The 23487-nt window shown below is 53.4% G+C and overlaps 5 protein-coding genes across 5 annotated transcripts; 3 read left to right on the forward strand and 2 right to left on the reverse strand.

Annotated features, from left to right (window-relative positions):
- Nucleotides 1–5967: 5967 nt before the first annotated feature.
- Nucleotides 5968–9958, forward strand: BZA05DRAFT_150360 (AEX-3 domain-containing protein). Its single transcript, XM_051479000.1, has 8 exons — nucleotides 5968–6814; nucleotides 6888–7147; nucleotides 7209–7372; nucleotides 7432–7791; nucleotides 7855–8197; nucleotides 8269–9577; nucleotides 9632–9733; nucleotides 9826–9958. The coding sequence occupies exons 1-8, from the start codon at nucleotides 6103–6105 to the stop codon at nucleotides 9846–9848; spliced, it is 3273 nt and encodes a 1090-aa protein (XP_051336397.1). The 5' UTR covers nucleotides 5968–6102; the 3' UTR covers nucleotides 9849–9958.
- Nucleotides 9959–12373: 2415 nt separating this feature from the next.
- Nucleotides 12374–13802, reverse strand: BZA05DRAFT_448019 (uncharacterized protein; the record flags this gene model as incomplete). The annotated part of the gene is made up of 2 exons (XM_051487214.1): nucleotides 12374–13596; nucleotides 13655–13802. The coding sequence occupies 2 exons, from the start codon at nucleotides 13800–13802 to the stop codon at nucleotides 12374–12376; spliced, it is 1371 nt and encodes a 456-aa protein (XP_051336398.1).
- A 235-nt stretch (nucleotides 13803–14037) lies between these two features.
- Nucleotides 14038–15946, reverse strand: BZA05DRAFT_408526 (WD40-repeat-containing domain protein). Its single transcript, XM_051484718.1, has 5 exons — nucleotides 15684–15946; nucleotides 15555–15582; nucleotides 14995–15490; nucleotides 14625–14929; nucleotides 14038–14558 (listed from the first exon to the last, which is right to left on the reverse strand). Exons 1-5 carry the CDS (start codon nucleotides 15697–15699, stop codon nucleotides 14480–14482), a joined length of 924 nt encoding a protein of 307 aa, XP_051336399.1. The 5' UTR covers nucleotides 15700–15946; the 3' UTR covers nucleotides 14038–14479.
- Nucleotides 15947–15974: 28 nt separating this feature from the next.
- Nucleotides 15975–17858, forward strand: BZA05DRAFT_150407 (uncharacterized protein). The gene is made up of 3 exons (XM_051479002.1): nucleotides 15975–16504; nucleotides 16560–16829; nucleotides 17005–17858. Exons 1-3 carry the CDS (start codon nucleotides 16089–16091, stop codon nucleotides 17654–17656), a joined length of 1338 nt encoding a protein of 445 aa, XP_051336400.1. The 5' UTR covers nucleotides 15975–16088; the 3' UTR covers nucleotides 17657–17858.
- Nucleotide 17859: 1 nt separating this feature from the next.
- Nucleotides 17860–22210, forward strand: BZA05DRAFT_150403 (Non-repetitive/WGA-negative nucleoporin C-terminal-domain-containing protein). The gene is made up of 5 exons (XM_051479001.1): nucleotides 17860–18204; nucleotides 18257–18323; nucleotides 18382–19721; nucleotides 19769–21618; nucleotides 21674–22210. The coding sequence occupies exons 1-5, from the start codon at nucleotides 17929–17931 to the stop codon at nucleotides 22065–22067; spliced, it is 3927 nt and encodes a 1308-aa protein (XP_051336401.1). The 5' UTR covers nucleotides 17860–17928; the 3' UTR covers nucleotides 22068–22210.
- Nucleotides 22211–23487: the final 1277 nt, after the last annotated feature.

A 23487-nucleotide genomic window follows, 5' to 3' on the forward strand; every position in this document is an offset into this window, starting at 1 on the left:
GCTGTTTCCTTTCCTTTCCTTTCTTTTGTTACTCGAGCACGTGCACGAACCCGTCAGGCGTCAGGCGGCTCCGACTTACATATCTGCATATGTACATTCCTCTTCCTCTCCAGCACCCAGCTCGCTGCATGCACGCATGCAGGAACACGCTGAAACTCCGTTCCATATCCAAGTCCAGCTCCATGTCCGGGTCGGCTCGGGGTGCAGAGGTGCGCAGGTGCGGAACAGCGGGAACGGCGGAAGTTCAAACCTCAAACCACACTTCCGTAGGTACTCTAGTTACTCTCGAGCACTGTACTCTAGGTGCTCTAGGTGCTCTAGGTGCTCTAACTACCCGCGTGCGTGCGTGAGTGCGTGAGTGCGTGAGTGACGGCTAGTGAGGCTAACCGACCTACCAACCGACCGACCAACCGACCGGCCAACCGACCTGGGGCCAGTGAGAGCACTGCTCGGCGATAGATCTAGATTCGTGCTGTGCTGTGCTGTGCTGTGCTGTGCTGTGCTGTGCTGTGCTGTATCTGGTACTCTACTCTAGTACTATGCTCTACTCTACCCGCGCATTGCATGGGATCGGGTTGTGTTATGTACGGTATGCTGTGCGTCCGCCGTCCGCCGTCCGCCGTTCGGTCCGTCACCGTCATTGTCACCGTCACCGTCATTGTCACCGTCACCGTCATTGTCGTTACTCGGTATTATCGGCCGGTGCAACTGTATCGTAGGTACATTACTCCAGGTACAGACATAGAGTACCTGCGTGCGTGCGTGCGTGCGTATGGCAAACACTATCGCCCTTCGCATCTCTGATACCCGCTTTACTACCTGGTAGTATCGTCAACTCCGGGTTCTTGTACGCGTCCTGGGTGCGTTACACGCGCTTCCCCCCGTCCCCTGAGCTCCCCCGTCCCCTGAGCTCCCCCGTCCCCTGAGCTCCCCCGTCCCCTGAGCTTCCCCGTCCCCTGAGCTCCCCACACACATTAGTACTCGATCGTGCTCCTGCCAGACTGACAGACTAGAGCGACGTCGACTCTTGAGGGTTGGGGGGACTTGGTTCTGGTAGGGGGTGATATGTATACGGTTGTGTGGGACAGTGGGACACTGGGGCTGGGGGTAACTACCTGGGTGTAAGAGGGTACACAGATATGATATCTCAACGGCCTTTCGGCGCATGCGGCGGTGGGAAGGGGGGGACGTATACTAGTAGACGCATGAACGGTCTCGGGCCTGTAGAGTGGGTTCTCCTTTTCTACTATTTTATTACTATCATTACTATTATTATTATTTGGCGATGGATGAATGGATGAACCAATGGATGGGGCGCAGGGAGGTTGTTTGTTTGTTCGACTGCATTTACCAGCAGTCCGTACTTTCAACCTTGAAAAGCTGGGAAAAGTTGGGACGAGATGAGATGGAATGAGATGGGCTGGCCGATGAGATGTGACGGGCATTGGTAGGTCTCGGTGGTGTCGGTGGTGTCGGTGATCAGTGGTCGGTGGTGGTGGTCGGTGGTCGGCCGGTGGTCGGTGATCACTTGGTGGTGGTTAATGTTAATGATGTTATGGGGAAGGTGCCCACTGCCCACTGCCCCCCTTTTGGGAGATGAAGTCGGGGTATTATTAGACGCAGAGGGTGGGTGGGTGGGTGTGCACGCTGGGCAGTGAGTGTGGATGGTTGATTGCGGACTCTACATATGAGATGGACTCTGGACTCTGGAGCGCGCGGGGGGAAGCGAGGTGGAAAGTTGATTGCAGTGCGATGCGGTATTGGTAGAGCGGGTAGAGTACTGTAGATGCCCTGACGTTATTGATGCCCTTGACTCCCGTTGATGCCCTCAACCTCACATATCACCATCTTTGAAAAGTATGTACAAAATACCCGCGGGTAACTGACGGCGCTTTGGGTCTGGACCCCATCCCCCCGGGGAAAGCATCCCAAAGGCGGTCGATGACCATCCCAGCTACTCTACTCTACTCGACTCTACTCTGCTGTGCCTCTGGCAATTAATCATCTTCCAAGTGCGAATAGAGGCTGTATATCTATTGAAGCGGGGAAGGCGAATGTGGGGGGATCCGCTTTTGGTACCTTCGACACTTCGAGGAGTTGTATATAGTAGCTTAGCACCAGTCAGCGGTTTGGTATAGAGTATCACACATAGAGTATTCGGACACTTGTTGACGTTGTTTAATCTTTTCGAATCGATCCCGCAACTGTGCAGTGTGTGCAATGCGGCAGGCGGCTTGCTCGCTCACTTTCCTTCACTTTCAAAGTACCGTAACAGGTAACCAAGTAACTCGCATAGATACTCCAAGAGGCAATGATCTTTGCCTTACTGTGGGTACGGTGCTCTTTCTGGCAGCTGGTATGTAGAGTAGATATCCCACATCGGGAATCTTGGCTTGTGCTCTGGGGAAAACATTCAATCCTTATGCTCTCCCATTCACGGAGTCTCGCCTCACGACCGTCGACCACAACTCATCCAGCACGACACCCGCCGCACAACACACTTCAATCCGCGATACTGCATCCTTGAGTCCCTGGCTGCCCGTTTCTTCCCCGTCCCCCAGGAAATCGCCATCCCACATAACCGTGGCGCAAATCTGGCGATTCTGCGTAACTACGGTACTTGCCTGTTTAGTGCGCCTTCTTGGGTATGGCAATCCCGTGTTTTCTGGAGTCATCTAGAGCAGGTACGGTACTCTATGTACGGTACTTCTAGCAGATAGGGTTGGGCTGCAGGTGGACAGGGATGGCCGCTGCCAGGGATCGGGCGTCCCTGCGTCTTCTCGTCTTACCGTTATGTATGTGAGCATCAACGTTCGTACTTCATGCTGACGAACTTCATTGACGAACTTCGTCTCATGGGCTTTTGCTTTCTCGCTGGCGGCCGAGTCGCTGCGAATACTCTACTTTAACTACACTACCGATACCACCACCGAAGGACCACCACAATACATTACCGGTACCGGCACTTGTCACAGCATCATGGCAGCTTCCTGAATCCTCACCTCCGCTGTTGAATCCAATCCAATCCATTGGACCTGCAGTTCTCCTGGGCTTGCTATTGCCGCCATACCCCGCAACGAACCTGAAGACCAAAGAGGGTTCCGATGCCGAGCGTGGATGGACCGAAGTCCACCTGTACATCCATCCACCTATTCCGTGGGACAACAGGCTCTCGGAACGAATCGTCGGAACGCACACGGCTTATGACTTTCGGATGGATCCCTATCTCAGTGCAATGGAGGGCGCTATCCAGTCAGTAACTAACGGTTTGGTAGGCATTCGATCTGAGTGGGTTTCCTTCCTTGTTTCCTTTGCGTATCTATTTCCCGAGCAAATCAACTAATACCACACACAGCAGTGGCGGGGCTGTATATACACACCCCAAGGGACCGAGAGATGCCTCCACAGCACGCTGTGGGTTTCTACATAGCAACGGGGGTTTGGGATGACCGGAGTTCGCCCGACCACCGGTTGGAGCTCCGTCATGTTCTCGTCGGGGCCGTGTTGGTGGACGGGATTCGAGCGGCTATTCCAACTATATATTGCATTCCTCCGCTGACGGTAATTTCCACGGTCACGGGTTGCCTCGGCCATAGCGGTTATGGCGGGGTTCATGACGGCTGGAGTGGTTGGTGATGGGTTGGATTATCAGGGGAAAATAATATCGTCAAGCAGAGTGCAAGATGATTGTACAGTACCAGGACCAAAGTCTTCGTCCACCCGGCATTGGTTTCGGTAGGGAGGTCGATCAAGTACGGTCCGAATATCATGTCGCCGTCTTGTGGGCCCAACAAAGGTGGGGACAGCGGTCGGACCTCGTGTGGCTGGTGTGGCTGCTTTTGGACTAGTTTTGGCAAGTTCAGCCACACGAGGTCGACCGCTGTACCCACCTTTGTTGGACCAGCGAGTACATCTGGATTCGGAGCGGACGATCGCTCGGGAGTTCCGTGCGGTCGGTAGGGCGTCTGTCACTTCCGAAGCCGATCGACGGGTATTCCCCTGGTTAGTATTTCGGATCGAGTATTCCCCTGGTTGCGATTCCGGATCGTGAGTGTGGACGAGTCGGTGCCATTCGGCAGGGGGAACGAGCAGGCAGTCGGTAGTCGATATCCCGGAATGCACAATACGGTAGGGTCCCTTCGAGCCGGGACACTCGGACGCTACTACCTATACATACATGATCATACGGCAGTGCATTTCATCTCCTTTGTGCGAGTTAAAAATAAGTACATAGATCCTTTCTTATGTACCATCCGTGCAAAAACCTGGAGAAGAGCATCGAGCATCATTGCAGAGGTGTCGTTGCACAATCATGGCCCCCACCCTCAAAGGAAATCCGATGGAAGCGAAAATGGTCGGTGGACGGTGGTGGAAAGAGCAATGGTATTTCTTCATTGGCGGCGGCGGCGCTTTCCACATGCACACCTCTTTCGTCGAGCACCATGTAGGTACGCTTTACTTACCTTTGTATCTACAGCCTTCCCCAAGACTCATATTTTGCTCGAATAGGATCTACTCCCTTTCCACGTCGGACTCACACTTTTTCTTTTCTTCTTCCCTTTTTTTTTTTTTTTTTTTCCTCGGATGAGATCCGCTCCCTTTTCCATATCGCTGCCCCCTCCCCTCCCCGGGGGGTCCCCCCCTCGTACTGCAGATGGTGCACAGGACAAGACGGATGCTCAGAGCGAACTATAGTTACTCATATAGTACATACATGATGGTTACTGCTGTCTGCCCGTCAATCAAGCAAGAAATCAATCTATTACTGCACTCACCAGCTTTGTCTGCATGTAATCAATTCCAAAGTCCCTGTGTCAATCAATGTATGTATGGTTGTTACATGCCTCGCTGCGGTCGATGTCCGAGTACGGTAGCCCAGCCCAGCACTGGGCACTCACACGCAAATGTTGGTCTGGCGTCTGGTTGTCTAGATGTCTGTCTGTCTGGCAGTCCGTCAATCTGTTCGTCAATCTGTCCGGCTGTCCATATGTCTATTCGTCACATCGTCACAATCTATCCCCTCCTCTTCCTCATCTCTTCTCGTCGTCCCTTTCCTGGACGTCTCCATCTTCTTTTCTTGGACTGTCTTTCTCCCCCTGGCGCAGAGTGCTTCCTTCCTAGCTCCTCTGCCTGCAAAAGCTCACTAAGATCAAAGAAGCAACGCAGCGATGCACAGAGAGCGAGGGACGAGTAAACTAGATAGGTAGGTCTCCTTTAAGCCTGAACACCACCACCACCACCCAAACCACCGCCCAAACCGCTCCCTCCAAAAACTGCAACTACAACTGCAACTGCTGCAACTCCCAACTGCACAGCTGCAGCAATCCCTCCCCCCTCCCTCTTCTCTCTTCCACCACCACCACCACCACCACCACCACCCCAAAGGAGAAGCAGAATCCTCGACTACAAACCCCCCATCACGCATAACTAAAACACGGCCAGTAGAGGCAAGCGCTGTCTTGACTACAACCGCTACCACCACTACCACCACCACTAACTACCACCACCACTACTACCGCTACCACCACCACCACTGCCCTGACGCGAACCTCCCTGTCTCATCCGCACTCTCCTTCTTCTGGTTCTCCTTCTCTCTCATCCTTCTCCTCCTCCTCACCCTCACCCTCCTCCTCCTCATCGTTCAAACCTTCTCCCCTCCTTATACCCCCAGTCGCCACTACCATTACGCGAAGGCGCCCTCTCGTTATCACCCTTTCCCCAGAAATCGAAAGTCGCAGGCCCCACTCCATTACGCCACCCAGTCTCTACTGCCGAATGTCGTGAACGAATTCTACTCTGTTCAACAATCGTCGTTAAATTTCATACCGTAGTCAACAGTCCGGAGGTCTTGCGGATCACATCCATACACCCACCCACTCCCCACGTAACCCCCCTTCCCTAGCAATTGGATCGGCATCGTTGTCTTCGCCTCGCAAAGCTACCGATACATACTCACCCCCCCTCCCAACCCCAACCAATCCCTCGGTAGGGAGATATAGGAGAAGGAAAGAGAGTCTACAAGGAGGAGGAGGAGTGAGAGATAGATACCTGAGACACAACCGCCGAACCGCAGTAGCATCCACCCCCTAGCAGAACGCGGCAATGTCGACCGGTAATCTCGATCCGCCTTTGGCCGACTACTTCTGGATCGCAGGAATCGACTCGATCTCGTACGGCGAACACCTCTCGTCCCCCGAATCGAAACCGATCGTGCGAAAGAGCTTTACGGACCAGCTTTTGGTGGCGATTGAAGCGGAAGAGGAGGGCCACGGTTCGTCCTTGCTGGTCCCCAACGGCCACGGTTCCTCGAACGGCGGCACGTCGTCGCCTACCAATAGACTCTCGACTACCTCGATCAACGGCGATGTCGGCGGCGGCGCGTCGCCTACCACTCGTTCGCCTACATCCTCGTCGTCGACGCTCGTTCGGAACGGTTCCAACTCGAGCAACTCCACCATCACGGAGACGTCGGCTGTCACCACACCTCTCAACACCCCCCTCAATACCCCCCACAACACCCCCCACAACACCCCCCACAACACCCCCCACACCACCATGATCAATGGGGTGCGGCGCGATTTCGACTTCGATAAGGCGTTGCTGAAGTTTGCGGCTGAGCGGGATAGCTTCTTGGAGGATCTGTCGTTCAGCGCGGGGACGGTGGTGCCCAGCAAGCCGTTGGTGCACCCCAGAGCGCAAAAGGTTTTCAACGAGGACCCGCCAAAGCTCGAGAAGGCGAATTCACTGAGAAGGAGGATATCCCTTCGGGACCTCACATCCATGCGGCGGTCACCGTCAGTCATAAATAGGGCCTGTGAGTTTCACGCGCCATGCGGTGTTTTCGTGATTCTGAAACGCCCATGGGGCTAATAATGTCTTTTTGATAGCATCCATACGGACGGCTCGACGAATGTCCAACTACAATTCGGTGATACCAGTCCCGCAACCATTGAATACCTCCCCAAACATGCATCCCCTGAAACGAAAATTCGAACCCGTTCTGCTCGACCGCTACCCGCCTAAGCACTTGACCGAGGAGGCCAAGCGACGAGGGCCCTTCCCTGACTACGTGCCGATGTTTGCGTTCCCGAACGATGTGAACATTGTTTCAGCGGACGAGAGGCCACGGTCGACATGGCATGGATTCGTAAGTCTGGCCCTCCCTGTATTGTGTTACGTTGCCTTACATGTATGTGGTGCCTTGGTAGACAATGACTGGGGGTGACAATTCGAGGCTACATGGAATATGCGTCATCATATGGTTGCCATTGAATCCTACGGCAGCGGAGGATCTGGAGCGGAGATGCGAAGAATGGAGACGAGACAACATGACGGAAGAGGAGCGAGAGTTGGCGGCGAGCTTGGGAGAAAGGTAGGAGAATTCGCAGTGCGTATTCGCCCGGTGGAAGCTTATCTGACGTGGGATTACAGACTGGCTTTGGAACGGGCGAAACTTAGCAAGCTTTTGGCTCGGCTACCCGGAGTCGTCAACAACCAGGAGAAGAGGGAGGAGCTGGACGACGAGATTCTCGCCACCGAGGAGAAGATCGGACTGATGGCGGATCTTCTTCGGCCCGTTCGACATGGTGCGGCATCGAAGATTGAGGGCCTGACGGACGGAGAGACCGGCCTGTGGATTCCTAGGGCTTACGGTATCCTCGGAAAGGATGCCTCGCTGACGGGTTTCTGGAAGGAGTGGCTGAAAGCGGTCGTGGTACCGATGACCAACGGTGCCATCGCCCGTGTTCCACCATCTTCGCCGAGAGTCGGCACATGGCTGCCCCTCGAAAGGTAATCCATTCCCAGTGTTACTATTCTCGGTCAAAGTCTAACAGCAACCCTTTCCCCACACAGGTACGTTGTCAATCTTTGCGCAGAGGCACCAGCGCCATTGTCCTCTCAAACGCAGGTGGAAGTGAGCATCAGGGAGCTTCGTTTGTATGCCAGAAGGGAAGCTGCAAATGAGCTGCCAGAATCCAGAAATACAGATCTGTACAGTTTGTTCAGGGCGCTTGATATCCAGAACATAGTTGCTCTATTCGAATATGCACTGTCAGAATCTCGCATCATCCTGCTGTCTTCCCATACTTCAATGTTGCACCTCGTATCCCGAGCTTTGGTGAGCTTGATGTATCCTCTGAACTGGCTGGGAATCTACATTCCGGTCCTGCCAGCTCGTTTGATCGCAGCTCTCGAGGTACATAACACACACCCCCGCCAAATCTTTGTGGAAGGAGGAAACTGATTATATATAAAAAAACTACGCAGGCGCCGTGTCCATATATCGTCGGTATAGAACGCCGCTACGAGAAACTGGAACTTCCGGAGGATGACTTCATCTGCGTCGACCTTGACTCCAACGTCATGTTCAAATCCAACACGGAGCCGTCCCCACTCCCGAGACAGCAGCGTCGCAAGTTGGTATCCCTGCTCCAATTGGCCGCGCCTCACCACAACCGATGCGGCGTTCCGATAGGACCGCCTCAGTACGCGGTTGAGACATTTCCCCACGATTCGTTCATGTCGGAGTATCCGTCGGTGTTTGGCATGAGCCCGCCGCCGAGCATGCTCGCCAAATTGGTAAACCTGAATTCGACGGCTTTCGGCAATGCTGGCGGTTCCGATTTTGCTCCTAGGCCACCGATCATCAATGCTTTCTCGCAGGCCAGTGGCAACATCAACAACAAGTACGAGAGACCAGGCACCAGCGGCACCATCCGCGGCGGCTCGCCGCCGTCGCCTCATTCGCCGCAATCATCGGTACATAATCCGTCCGGGTCAAACGTGTCCAGGAACGATTCCGGATTCACATTGACGGCCACTCTGCGCGGGAAACGGTCGGGCAACTTTGATGCAGCATCACGACGGAGTTCATCTTTCGGCTTCGAACGGACCCCGACGCTGAGGCGGCCCAGTCTGCCTTTTGCCAGCCACTCCCCGTCACCTTCGACTTCGTCTCTCGGAGGCAACTCCCAGGATGGCAACTCGGCTTCTTACGGTTACGCACCATCGGTATTTGCACCTTCCACTCTAGCCGCATCCACCATCATGCCGAACGTTCTCATGCAGCCCGTACGGAACACTGAAACCACACAGTGGATCGAGGGGCATTGCATGATGTACAAGCCACATGACGTCGAGACGATCTGCTCGATATGTGAGGAGAAGCCCGAGGATGGAATGTTCACGTGCGGAAGCTGCCGCGTCGCAGTGCATCCCCGATGCGCGCACATGGTTGTGCTGCCGTGTTCGGCAGCATTCTACCCGGATCAGATCCGGGCAGCATTCGTCCGCTGCTTTGCCAGTCTGTTCTATACCTACCGGAAGTTCCTTGGACCTCCCACGGCCGACGGAAAGAAGGCGGGCAAGCTCTACCGGTTCAACATGGATGGATTCCTCAAGAGCATGCCACAGGAGAACGCCATGTACATCCAGATGCTGGAGCAGACGCAAGCGTTCAGCGAGTTCATCCATGACAGGGAGTCCAAGAAGGCCACCGATCCATCGGTCAAGCTCTTTGACGAGGTGATCCTTTCGAAGAAGAACCGCGGCAAGACGGGATTCTTCTCGCGATCCAGTATGTTGAACTCGGTGGGCGAGACGGCTTCCTGCATGTCTAACTTTGCGACAGAGCCTGCTTATCTCTCGGATACCTCGGAGCACGTCTGGCGGACCGTCAACGCAGTCACGACGTCTTCGAAGGGAAACGAAGCCAGAGTGTCCCCCAACAGAAGTATGGATCCTCCTCCCTCTTATCGTTTTCTGTATCCTCCCTATCCATCGTCTCCAAATCCTTCCTCCTCCTGCTCATCATCCTCCTTCCAGCGTCAATGTCGGTTAACCAATGAATCAGTACCGGCGAAGTTGGACCCTATTCTTCTTAGACCATCCAGGGCGCCCCAGCCAGCCCCAGCGGCCAATACGAAAGGATCTTCCAGAAAGAAACACACCAACCTACCGCAGGTCCAAATCAACGGGGGAGACGGGTTGTTCTAGGAGGCCATCCACCACCGCCACCACCACCGCCGCCGCCACCTTCTACCCCAACCACCACCATCGAGGGCGGGGATGAGGCCGGGAGTTTTGTACGATGATTGTGTTGTTGCTGTTGTGAATCCGAGCGTTGTCGTTTATTTTATTCAAACCGTAAAAAGTTGGGGACCTTTTTTTTTTCTTCTTTTTCTTTTCGTTTCCGTTTCGTTTCTCATCATCATCCTGCTTCTGCTTCTGCTGCATTACAGCGCGTTCTTCTGCTTGCGTATTACTGTGTTTCTGCTATTGCCACCGTCGCTGCTGTTCCTGCTCCTGTTCCTGTTCCTGTTCCTGTTATTCCGATTCCTTCGTTTCTCGTTGTAGTTTCAACTCCTCTTTTTTCTTTTCTTTTTCACTCACTGTCGTTCCGAACTGTCTTGCCTAATGCCGTTTTTCACTTTCGTTTTCGTTTTTGTGTTCGTTTTTCGCCAGTATAAGTTTATTTTCCGCATCTTTTTGTTACTGGTCAGGTTCGGTCGGCAGTGGTGGCGTGGGTGTGGGCAGGTGGGGTGGGGGTGGGGGGGGTATGTAATAACCTTGTTTCTGTTTTTTTTCGTTTCGTATTCTTTTCGTATTCTTTTTCACCGCTTTGTGTTGTACTTGAGTTTTTGCTGCTGCTATTGTGCTGCGTTTGTAGGAGTGTGAGGGAGTAATTTTGCTGTTACCGTTGCTGTTACCGCTTTGAACTTGACTTGACTTGATGTGATTTGAGTTGGCTTGATGAGACTTGACTTAGGTTGACTTTGACGTGGCTTGAGTTGAGTTGACGCGGCTTGATCTTGACTTGATGAGACTTGGCTTGACTTGACTTGAGCTGTTCACCCATACATACATCATACCTTATCTCCGTTTTTGGTGCGTTACGTTAAGTAGGAAGTAAGTTCGCTGTGCCTCGCTGTGTCTCGCTGTGGTGTTGGTAATTGGAAGTAGTTGGATAGAGGGTGAAGGGAGTGGGCGGGTGCATTAGGAATGGAGAAGCATTTAGTTACTTGGTTACTTGGTTACTGATGTTTCTAGTGCTGTACAGTGATGTGATGTTGAGTTGAAGTGAAGTGAAATTGAAATGAAGTTGGAGTGATAGGTACGTTGTGTGTGCGGTAGGATGCTGAGCCTGATTCTATGGAGTCTGGATGTGAGATTATTAGGAGGAATGCCTCCGAAGGCGAACGAGCGTGCCCAGCTAGGTTCTGTGTATGTGAACTGTGAACTGTGTGCGTAGGGGTAGAGGGAACGACGAAAGATGGAGGGCGACTACGGCCATGCTTCATTTCGCTTTCCCTTTCCCTTTCCCTCTCCGTTGAAGCTTGGAAGCTACAGCGCTACACTCCACCCAAGTATGAATGGCTAAGTAGTTACGAGCCTACCAACTAGAAGCCCAAGGATGAATGGATAGTTACGAGCACTATGGTAGCTGCACGACAAAACAGAACAGAACATCAGCCATGATTCGCTCATGCACCAGCACTCGCAACTCTTCAGCACTCGCGCCTCTTCTTTCGCGTGACTCTTCTTCTGTGTGACTCTTCTTCTGTGTGACTCTTCTTCTGCGTGCTTCTTCTTCTGTGTGGGATCCTCCAACTTCCAACTTCTAAGCCCTGTTCTATATCGTGATCAGTGGGTGCACAAGGAACCTCAATGGCCATTCGACTTGAGTGCCTAATTATGAGACGATATACCTAGTAGAGGTCAAGTCCGAGCAATCCAAGCAATCACAATTTTTCAGTAATACTATTCGCCTCCTCCCGGGCCGTTCTTCTAGGGAGCATCGGCATCGGCATCATACGGAAAATACAGCCATAGCCACAATCACCACCACCACCATCACAATCACCACTAGCACCACCGTCCTCAACAGACCATTAACCGCCAATCAAAGTAAATCCAGTGAGAAACAGCAAACATGAAACCAGAAAAGCACAAACATCATCGAGCACAACAACAGGTATTAAGGTGTATGTATGTATGGGTCAGCAAGACGTAAGACGCAAGTTAACAATATCGTATCCATCATCATCAATCATCATCAATCATCGCCATTACCATCGTCAGATTAGGATATAGTCAGCACGCAACAAAAGCAAGTATCGTAAGTATCGGTATCGGTATAACGCAAGCAAGCAAGCCATGTCAAAGCAAAAAAAAACAAGTATTGCCATCAGTATCGTCGTCATCCGTCCATCCGTCCACCAGTCCGTCAGCAAGCGTATGTAAATCATTCCCAGCAACCGAACCACATCAAATCAAAGCTAGAGTCCATCAAAGTCCAGTCAAGCCACTCCGTTTCGCGCCCAATACCAAGCCCCAGTTCATCCATCCATCCCTCTCACAGCATATCCGCATGCTAGTCCTCGCTGAAAACGAACATCTTGCGTGCCGCCTCCGTCTCCACCGGTGCCGCCCTCTTGACCCTCTTGCCGTAAACGTGGGAGGAAACGGCTTTGGCCGCAGTCTTCGTGGCGGCGGCGGCGGGGGAGGCGGTGTTGATGGTGACACTGGCGAGTTTCAGTGTTCTGTCCTTTTTCGCAACGGCCGGCTCGGGCATGGAAGTACTGGCGGAGGCACGGGTGGTGTCCTCTGGAGGAGCGATGGTGGATTCGCTCTCTGCATCCTCCTCCCCCTCCTCCTCCTCCTGCTGCTGCTCATTCTCCTCAAAAATCTCCACCCGCTTCCTCTTGCGAACCCCATCCCTCGGCGTAAACTGTGCAACTGGGCTCACGGAGAACATCGCATGCTTCTTTTGCTCCCGCTTCCCCTGCTTCCTCTGCATCCTCTGCTTCCCCTTCTCCACAACAGCACCCTTATCAGGCGCAGCCTGCGTGGCTACAGTATCCTCCCCATCGTAACTCACAACATAGCGTCCATCCGGCAACGTAAGTTCATCCGTATCTCGGCCCATGAGGCGAACAGGTAGAAGTCCCCGCCGAACGGGAGTGGACATAAAAGCGTCCTCATCTGCCGCATTGCCGCTGGGGACAGGTGGTGAGGAGGGGATGACAACCAGTGGGGTACGGCCCGCATCGATGACGGCGTCCACGTCTCCATCGGTGATGACCCGCTTCCTCGACGTGATGGAGACCTCCGCTGCTGTAGCAGGCGGGGAGATCGCCGGGTCCTCGTCGGCCGGGACTGCGGTTGCAGGGCGGGGTTTCTTCCCCCGAACATGTCTAGTCCTGACAGCGGGAGGTGGAGCGACGGGCGCAGAAGGTGCTAGAACGGGTGGAGACGATGGAAATACCTCCTCTTCTTCCTTGACAGCGGGTGCAGCAGCAGCTGCTGGACGAAACATCCTCCCGCGGACACGATCATCTTGCCGAGCCGGGCGTGGAATTGTAGGTGCTGGCGGTGCCACACCACCTACCTGCCGAGCCGGGTGTGGAATTGTAGGTGCTGGGGGTGGTACACCACCTGCCTGCCTCGCAGCAGACCGGCGAGGCGGCACGTTCGTCGTCTTCACGCCGAGGATCTTCTTCCTCTCCTTGAACGCGCGGGTATCGGTGAATGGATCATCTTTGTCCGGCTGCTTTGGCGGCGGGACGTTCTCGCCCGCTGGCTCGGGGTTGTAGGCTGTTCTGTCAGTCTTGGAACTCATTGACATATATGAAGGAAAGAGAAATGCGCATACTGGAACGAATGGCTGTGGCGCCGGAAGTTGGTTCATGGGCATCTGGGGAGCGGTACACTTGGAAACGACGCTTCTTGTGCTTCTGCCCGGGGTTGGCTGCGGGTTTGGAGGGCTGTTTCTCCAGGAGGGCGGTATGTTTGGGAGGCATTTCGGAGGAAGAAAGTAGACGAAGGTACAAATCAAAGATCCTGGTAGCAAAATAGGCACACAGAGTCCAACAGATAGCTAGACTAGCAAGATTGAGAAATGAAGAAGGGTTTAGGCCAAGGCGAAGAAGAGTTGAAGATCAAATGCAGAGTAGGAAATGAGGCAGTGCTGGAATGGAGAGATGTGGGTGCATTGGTACGATGGAGAGGATCGATGCTGCTGTTATGGGTAGTAAGAGAGAGAGAGAGAGAGAGAGAGAGAGAGAGCGGAAGAGAGAGAGTGGGATAGAGAGAGAGAGAGAGAGTGGAAGAGAGAGAGTGGGAGAGAGAGAGAGAACATCAATTGATTGTCCCATTCGGCCTTTCTCGCATATGATACTTAGTAAACAGCTCTGACGTTGTACACTCAATTCCCTGTACCGAGTGACCCGAAATGAACCATGCAAATTTGGGCATTGCTATTGACCTTTGTAATTGCTATCGGAAATCGGTATCTCTGCGTCAAAAAGTACATTCAATCATTATAAAGCAGTATTGGCCATTTGATTCCACCCCCCGTCAAGGCACAGATTAAACAAAATGCCCCGTCGTACGTACCGGCCATCACACAAGTCCCAACCTCTCGTTACACGATTCTAAGAGTGGATTTAGTATACTCGAGATGGGATTACCGGGCCGATCATCGCTCGCTGTAGTCATTAAGCGCCACACAAACGGCTCCGCGATGGTGTCCGTTGTACTGCCGGATGATCTGTTGGCTGTGTCCGGCATCGATCAGCATCTGTCTCACGAGAGGTGGGGTTGCCGTTGAGGCGACTCCGTACTTGCTCAGTTCCCAAAGCCTGGCAAAGTGGTCCGAGCAAGCAGTTACGAGGTAGGCGCTGTCCGCGCTGAATGCGCAGTCCCACACCCATCGCTGGTGCCCGTGTAGTGTGGTCTCGAGTGTGAACTTCTTCTCGTCCACGGACCAGATCTTGGCGGTGTGGTCCGCCGAACACGTCGCGAGGTGTCGCACATCGGGTGAAAGGAGGACCCGAGTGATGTACTTGGTGTGCGCTTGAAACTTGGTGACCGGCATGAGTTGTGTAACGTCGCGGTTCTGGATCATCCGCCACACGTAGCAGTTGCCCTGGAAAGTCATTCGTCAGGCCAACCGTGGAGCCAAGGGGAATTGTAGGAAGGCATGCTACTGACTAGGTTGTTTCCAGCTACAAGCATACTGCCATCTGTCGCCACGGTAACACTCCGCACCGGAACGTCGTCTTCTGGTATCAACTGGTGCGTGCACTTATTTTCACCCAAATCCCAGATCCTCACATTCCCCGCCTGGTCACACGATATCAACTCTCCCTGGTTCGGATGTATGACGACGTCGTTGACCGGCGATCCATGAGGATAGTCACGCTGGACGACACCGGACCTCGTATCCCAAATCTTGACCGTTCCGTCTTCCGAAGATGTGACCATCCATTTACCTTCGCAGTGGAAGCCGACTCCCGTAACGTTGTTGGTGTGGCCTTCGAACTGGAGGATAGGATTGGGGTTGGAAGACTTGATATCGTATAACCGGACGGTAGTGTGGCCCGCCGCTGCGAGGAACCGTTTGTCCGGGGATATGCAGAGTCGGTTTACTTGCGAGTCGGTGTGCTGGATTGTTCGTGAGCAGATCCCCGACAGAGCCTCCCAAAATCTTCGGACGCGCCTCCGGTTAGTATGAGTTCCGCCAGCAGCGCGTGATGGACATGGCAACATACCTGATCGTATGGTCGTAACCAGCAGTCGCTGTGTCGCATGTTAGCTTCGAGTCCTCTTCCGTTCAATGCGCCCGCTCCTTGAACACTGGCAATCCAATTGGCTCTACAGGTTCTATTCGCCGAACGTACCCATGATAACACTCATGTTGTCGTCTGTTGGTGACGCGCAATAGCCGTCGTGGCTGCCGTCGGTGAAGGAATCAGAGCTTCGGTTAGGGCGATGGATGACGCACAGTACAAGCTATCGGCAGAGTCTCGAGCCGGATGGTAGAAGCCTTTCCTCGTTGTTGTCGGGCGAAACGGAATTATATACGTATGTGTAGGTTGGTGGTGGTTGGTGGTGCGGAGATGGTATTTGGATCTTGAGCTCACACAGGTCACACAACGTTCCAGAAGCTCTCAAGGCGTCTGCCAAGCATTGCCTGTCAGTCGGTCATTAAAACGCTAGCGCCGACCCCACCATCCCCACCACAACCTACCGGCGAACCCGAATAGCCCAAGCACCTCTCGACTCACAGCACAATACCACCATCAATGGCCGACTCCCCTCAACCACCTGCGGTTCAGCCCGCTGTTTTACCGCATAAAGAAGTCGATGTTCCCGCTGCCGCCGCCGATGCGGCCGCTGCGACGAAAGGTCAAAACATTACGCCGTGGGACGTGCAGGGCGAGGTGCTTGAAGACGGAAAGGTCGCTGCGATCGACTATGACAAGCTCATCAACCAGTTTGGCACGAAGCGTATCTCTCCGGAGCTCCTGGAGCGCTTCGAGAAGGTCACCGGTCACCGTCCTCATGTCCTGCTTCGGCGGAGCATGTTTTTCTCCCACCGCGACTTCGAGAGGATCCTCGACCGCTACGAGGCGGGAAAGCCGTTCTTTCTCTACACCGGTCGCGGTCCCAGTAGTGACAGCATGCACCTTGGACACATGATTCCCTTCCAGTTTACCAAGTATGACTTACCTTGGACAGCGACGGAAGAGGGCTAATGAGACCGTTCCTGTCAGGTGGCTTCAAGACGTTTTCGACGTACCGCTCGTCATCATGCTTACGGACGACGAGAAGTTCCTTTTCAAGCAACAACTCACTATTCCGGACGTCAAGAAGTTTACGCGACAGAATGCAGCTGACATCATTGCTGTGGGTTTCGATGTTAAGAAGACCTTTATCTTCAGCGACTTCGACTTCATGGGCGGCGCTTTTTACGAGAACGTGGTCAAAGTCTCTCGTTGTATCACTACCAATCAGGCCAAGAGCACTTTTGGCTTTACGGATGCGTATGTTCCCTTTCCTTTTCAAAGTCATACGTTGTGCGATGAGGCCAATAAATATCCCTGTAACCCATCTCAGGCTCCAGTGTCTCTGCACACCCCGCACAACTCTCTATGACATATATCTCGTACCGAGTGATTGCCAGAGCAACAAGCAAGCTGACCCGTGACTACCGCGTAGTGACAACATTGGAAAGCTCCACTTCGCTTCAATCCAAGCCTCCACCTCCTTCGCTACGACCTTTCCCCATATCTTCGGTACCCACAGCAGTGTCCGCGACATTCCCGCTTTGATTCCCTGCGCCATCGACCAAGACCCTTACTTCCGCCTATGCCGTGATGTAGCACAGCGCCTGAAATACCAGAAGCCTTCTTTGATCCACTCGCAATTCTTCCCAGCGCTCGGAGGCCCAGGCTCCAAGATGTCGGCGTCAATTGATTCTTCCGCCATCTTCATGTCCGATACCGCCAACCAAATCAAGAAGAAAATCAACAGATACGCTTTCTCCGGTGGCCAGGAAACTGCCGAGGAACACAGGCGGCTGGGTGGAAATCCTGATGTCGATGTGCCGTTCCAATTCTTGTCGTTCTTTTTGGACGATGACGAAGAGTTGGAGACGTTGCGGACGACATACAAGAGCGGCGAGCTTTTGACTGGCGAAATGAAACAGCGCTGTATTGCTGTGCTGCAAGAGTACGTTGGTGGTTTCCAGGCTAGACGGAAACAGGTGACTCCTCAGATGATTGATGAGTTCATGGACTGCAAGCGTCCGCTGGTCTGGGTGCAGGGGAAAAAGGAGGAGAAGAAGGTGGAGGTCGAGGTAAGGAACTAGAAGGGCTTTAGCTGGTGAATACGGGGGAGTACTTTCTTTTTTCGGTGGCTAAAGCGAGTGAGAAGTTTTGAAGACTTAGTACGGTTTTCCTATATCCAGCTTAGCGTCCTAGACACACTTTACGATTCCGAGTGGTTATTTGTGAAGTGTACTCTCAGTCACGTGCGAGCTAGCCAAGCCTTAAGCTGCTGCGCGCCCGCGACCGACAAAACAATCACCGCTGCCTCACGTCTTCCTACCACCACAGCTCGCATCGATACACCACAATCACCATGTTCTCACCGCAACCACACTCTGGAGATATTCCACTCAACCCAGCCGCACGTAGCAGAAGACCGCGGCCGTCGCGTCCGACCTCTAGGGTACAGCAGCGTCATGAGAGATCAGCCAGTGGCCTGTCTGTTGCCGGCAGCACCAAGGAAGACTCGGTGATTCTACTACGGCAGGATTCGGAGAGCGTAACGAACGCCAGTGCAGACGTTTCTTTAATCCGAAAGCAATCTACTGGACTGGGCGGAAAAGAGCAGGATGGCAGTTCGACTGATTTGGTGTGTGCGCCTTGATCTGGCTTCGCGCGACGGATGTTTACTAAATGTGTAGACCAAAAACGAAAAATACCGGGTCTCCAAACTTCCTGGGCTGCCGAAGATTCTTAGTGAGAGTGCTTGTATGATTCTCTTTCCTGTGGTATGCGCACTGGGTCCGTTAGTTGACTTAGGGAACAGCAAACAACATACGCGTTACAGCTTCCACCGATTCCGCCCACCGCTATGCCCTCCTACTTTCCCACGATTGTGCCTACGTATGGGAATACACCGTACCCCACGCCTTACCACTCACCTTCTCGTTCCCCCTGCCGCGCGAAGGACCAGCAGACGCGAATGCTCCCTTCCCGCTCGGAGCGCTGGTTTCGCCCTCGGCCAACAGCCAAGAGCCCGGGCTTGTTGTGATCATGCCCATGACCGGTCGGATAGCCTACTGGGATGCCGTCGGTAGTGCGGTATCGGAGGGTCTGTTTGCGAAGAGACGAGGTGTCGAGGGCAAGGTGCCAACAATGTCCAACGAGATCATCACATCGGTGTGCAATGCGGAACCGGCAGGATTCATTATTTCTACGAGCTCTGGGAGACTTGCGCACTTGGCGCTGAGAGACGCTGCAGGACGACCCGGGGTGACGGTAACCATCATGAGGGGAACCACTGGTCTGGGCGGTTTGCTTGGTGCTTTGAGGGCTGGCAGCAATCGTCGGGATATTGCGGCTGTACGTTCTGGAAAATCCTTACGCATGGGCGAACGGGAGGTCCTTGTTTGCACGGAGCGCGGAATCTTCTCTCGGTGGCATATCAACCGGTCCGGAAATTACGCCAATACGACAGATGTGGACTTGCGGGTGCAGATCCAGACTGCCCTCTCAGGCGAGAAGGCTCTCCAAGGGAAGAACATAGACGGACTACATGTGATCGACTTTCAAGTTGCCAGTTACGTCGACAGCGGAATTCCGGGCCAGGAAGATGCTGTCCGCCTCCTAGTACTGACGGGTATGATGTCAACCAACAATCACTCCGCGACCTATGCTCTGGTCTCCTTGGATGTTCTGGCCAGTGGAAGTTCCATCGTGGGCAGTGTTCACGTCATCAAGTCGTACGCTACGGGCTGGGAGACTAGCACGTCGCCGAAGCTGTATTTCCCTTCACCGAAGAAGACCGTTTTTGTGGTGTTTGGCAAGGCAGTCGTGGTGATCTCTGGATTAACACGAGAGCGGGGGATGGATGGCGAAGATCAGGGTGCATTTGAAGATGTCATTGATTTCCGAAGTGACCTTCACATTGAAATTGTTGGAAGTGGTTCGGAGGGCGTGGGTGACGACTTGGTGGGTGGCGAGGCCTCGTTTACATCAGATCAGGGTCACATCAGGCGGATCAAGAATCCAGGAGTTGTGTTGGTTGCCAAGGGGGCTGGCATCCTCAGAGTGGAGGCTTTCGACATCGGACATGCCACGGTCACCGCCCCTGTTACAGTGAAGAGCAAGCTGGAGCAGGCCGTCTTCTTTGGAACAAAGCGTGATGTAAGAACCATTCAAATCTACCCGTCTGCAAAACTAATATCGTTTAGAATCCCCTCAACTTCTCTGGACGGCGCGAGGTCAAATTCCCGGTTGAGGAGCTGGAGGAAGCAGCGCTTGAGGTTAGCCGAGAGATCCTCTGCTCCAGGTCGCCATATATGCCGACGATGCTACCATCACTCGGAAGCCACCTTGAGATGAGATCGACACACTTGCGGAATCTCATGACACACCTGAAGACGGGAGCGTTCGGTCGCGTTTCAAAAGGAGTACGCTGGCGACTTCTCCAAGATGCCGAGAAGTGCGAAGCTGCAGGCGCTCTCTGGGATGTGCGAAACGAACGCCTACGGGAAGACCCCACCGAGGCGGATGGTGTGTTGGAGGCCGTCATCGCAGCAGAATTCCCTCCGGACGACACCGATGTAGCTGCTAGCAACGATCCTACTCGAGCGTGGTTCCAACGTGGGGTTCAGGATATCGGGCGGCTACTTCACAGCGTCAAGAAAGGCTATGCTAGCTTGCCCAACCAGGGGAAGCAGAACAGGCTGGCCTTCGCCATTGCCGATTGCGAGGCGAACGACTTGGTTCTTGGTGCACTTAAGAAGGCCTGGGAATTCCGAGCGGAGTCTGCAACCTCGTACGGCCTCGCGGGAGAGAATGGCGTCGGTAAGAATGGGTTTCTCCGGGTTTCCAAGGGATACATGGCACCATGGACTAGCGAGACGAGCCTCCTCGAGGCCTTGGCACAGCAATATCTTGTCAGCGAGGCTATATTGCGAACCTTCCTAGGACCATCCGATGATGTAAAGCGCAACGAAGTATTCCAAACCATGGTTTTACAGCTCGTCCTGCTGGCAGAAACCACCTGTAAGGCCTTCTTGGAACGAGCGACCTGGGGCGAGCAACAGATTGGGGTTGCGGGAGAGGAGTTTGTTGAAGAGGCGAAGTACGTGCGCGAGCGATATGAGGCCACCCGTGGTGAATGGATTAAGCCTCTGGTCACATACGGGGAGTTGGACTCAGCTTATCGCATCGCGGAAGATTACGAGGACTTTAAGACTCTGGTGGAGATTTGCTATGGCGAACTTAAGAAGAACGAAATTGCCATCAAGGAGGCGACAACGAAGCAGGAGGATTCGGAGCCATTCACGGAAGAAATAGAGGCAATAAGTGACAGACTGGAGAGCTATTTCCAGCGGTTTGGTGGGGATTTTGCCATGCCGCTGTACGAATACCTGGTCGAAAACAACATGCTGTACACTCTTCTCGGCGACTTTGACGGCTGGCGCGAGAGGTACTTGACGCCGTTCCTCCGCAAGGATCCCAAGTACGCAAAAGTTTCCTGGATTCACGACGTGGGTCTCGGCGACTACGAGACTGCTGCCAACACACTCTTGTCGGTAGCTGCACAGAAAGAGGGTCTGTTGCTTAATCAGCAAATCCAACTCTCCATTGGCAAGCTTGCGAAGTTGGCCGCTCTCGAAAACAGAGGTGCGACTGAGGACGACGTGGAAGAAGAGCTGGATCAATACGACACGAAATTGGAGTTGATCAAAATCCAGCAGAAACTGTATGCGATCGTTAAGGACATCACCCACAGCGCCATCGACGTTGACGCGGCCGTACAACTCGGCACCGACGAGTACGGCAGGAAGGTCAGGAAGAGCCCAGCCACGAAAGAGGTATTCCGTCATGCATTCAGGGAGCTGGTCTCGGGCAAGGTGCTCAAGGTTGAGGATCTGGTCGAGTTGCTCACGATCATGGAGCCGACTGATGGCCCTCTGATGGAGGGTGAGTCATTCGGTATGGCTCTCAATGCGCTTGGTTTGGCCGGCTTGCCGAAAGCTCAGAGACAGTTCGTCGAGGCGACGATCTGGCGAAGATGTTATCTACGCGATGAGTACGTGTGCCTCCTTTCACATCACTCACTCCCTCATACTAACTTGCATCGCTAGCTGGACCCACATAATATCCACCCGCGGCCGCACCGACGAAGATGTAACCGAGCTCTCCCGGCAAACCAGCGTCTTTACCACGCTGGTGTACTGCTACCAAAACGGCCTATTCGAATCTAGGTCTCCCTTCCAGCCTCTGAGTCCCGAAGCATGCCTCTGGTCCGAGAACACGGACGAGATCCGAGCCCGCTTCCCAGGCGCAACCGAAGAGGAGCTTCTTGCCTTCGCTCATGATCTCTCTGAGGAGAATAGACGCCTCAAGAGACACATGGCCAAGGGTGACATGCAGGCTTGGTTCCATGGTATGGACGCTCAGGCGCAGGAGGAGACGAGGCGGATGAATGACGAGGAGGACGAGGAGGAGGATGCGGATGGCGATGTTACCATGGAGTAGATTTAGATTTTGCTTTTAGTTGTGCAAGGAGTGCTAGGGGGGCATGGCGTGGGGGATTTGTATTGATAATGGATCGACCTACTTAGCGGATGATGTGCATGAGTGAGAGAGGATGTAAGAGATTGCGATGACTTTGGAATACCTTTTCACGTCTCGCCTGCAGGCTGCTGGGGCATCGTCGAACGTGAGTCGTGACGTCTATGTAGCAATGGACTTTCCATCCTAGAAATACCTAGGCCGACGCCAGAATTCATGCTGCAGGCTGTATTGCATCCTCTGCGCCTCGTTATGTTCATTCAGCCTACCTAGCACCTATCCACACCAAGTCTAAGGCATGGTCAAGATCTGTGCCAAATGACGGAGTGCACGTAAATCCCACAGCCTCAGCCTCAGCCCAAATACCTCCCTCTAGTTAACCTACGGACGAGGACAGCACCAAGCAGTTCACTAGTGAAAAACCCACGACATCGGGCTTCCCTCTTATTTCCAACCGCCATTTTACGTGTACCGGTGAGTCTCATTCATCCTACGAGACAAGATATGTCTGCCCGAACCTGAGGGTTTTCAATTTCAGGCAAGCAAGTAATGCAAATCAAAGCAATGCCCAACTCCGCTATTTCTCAAGTTCTCAACAGGCGTATCGACTCGCGAGATGATGCTTGGAACTTGAAAGTCGGATAGGTACATGGTACCTAGGTAGATCTGGATACCGATATTTTCGGATCCACGAGGGAAGCGAGTGCGATATCTGACATCTGAGGTAGTCGGGGAGTACTCGAGCACTCGACTATACTTATAGGTACATGTACATGTAAGAAAGTAGGTAGGTAGGTAGGTGCTGGTGATGTTTGAAGAAGTTTCATTCACCGCCTAGGTATCTCCATCTCGCCCACAGCTTAGACTACTATGCATCACAGCCCTTCCTTCGATGGCAGGCTATGGCTGAGCGGGACAGCAAAGTAGCAACATAAGCTTGGATTTCCGCAGTTACCTGCATCCTATGCGTATCTACTTAAATATGTGTAGTGTAGAGTAGTTGAAGCCGCGAAACCGAACCACTCTCGGCCGATTGGACGATAGTACTACCAACCCTAACCAAACAGCTAGCCACCAAATCAAGTCGCAAGAGGCCATTCAAGATCAAGATGGTCACTCTACTCTACTCTAGTCAGCACTGCGTCCAGCGAGCAGCGAGCAGTTATTTGTTTATACCATCATAGAACACATAACTATTGCAGACAATGTGCTGGCACGGGAAACGAACATGCTGTATAAGTAGCTATGCTACGGGATGGGATGGGTGAAAGTGCAATATGGCGGCGAAGCAGTGAGCAGTAAGCACCACTGGCGAGCCTCGAGCGTGGAGGGGGCCGTTGGACGTGAGGATTATAGGTACATTTTCGTTGTATAGCTCTAGCTA

Source organism: Tricharina praecox, assembly GCF_024521635.1.
Source record: "Tricharina praecox strain CBS 144465 chromosome Unknown BZA05scaffold_27, whole genome shotgun sequence".
Lineage (NCBI taxonomy): Eukaryota > Fungi > Ascomycota > Pezizomycetes > Pezizales > Pyronemataceae > Tricharina > Tricharina praecox.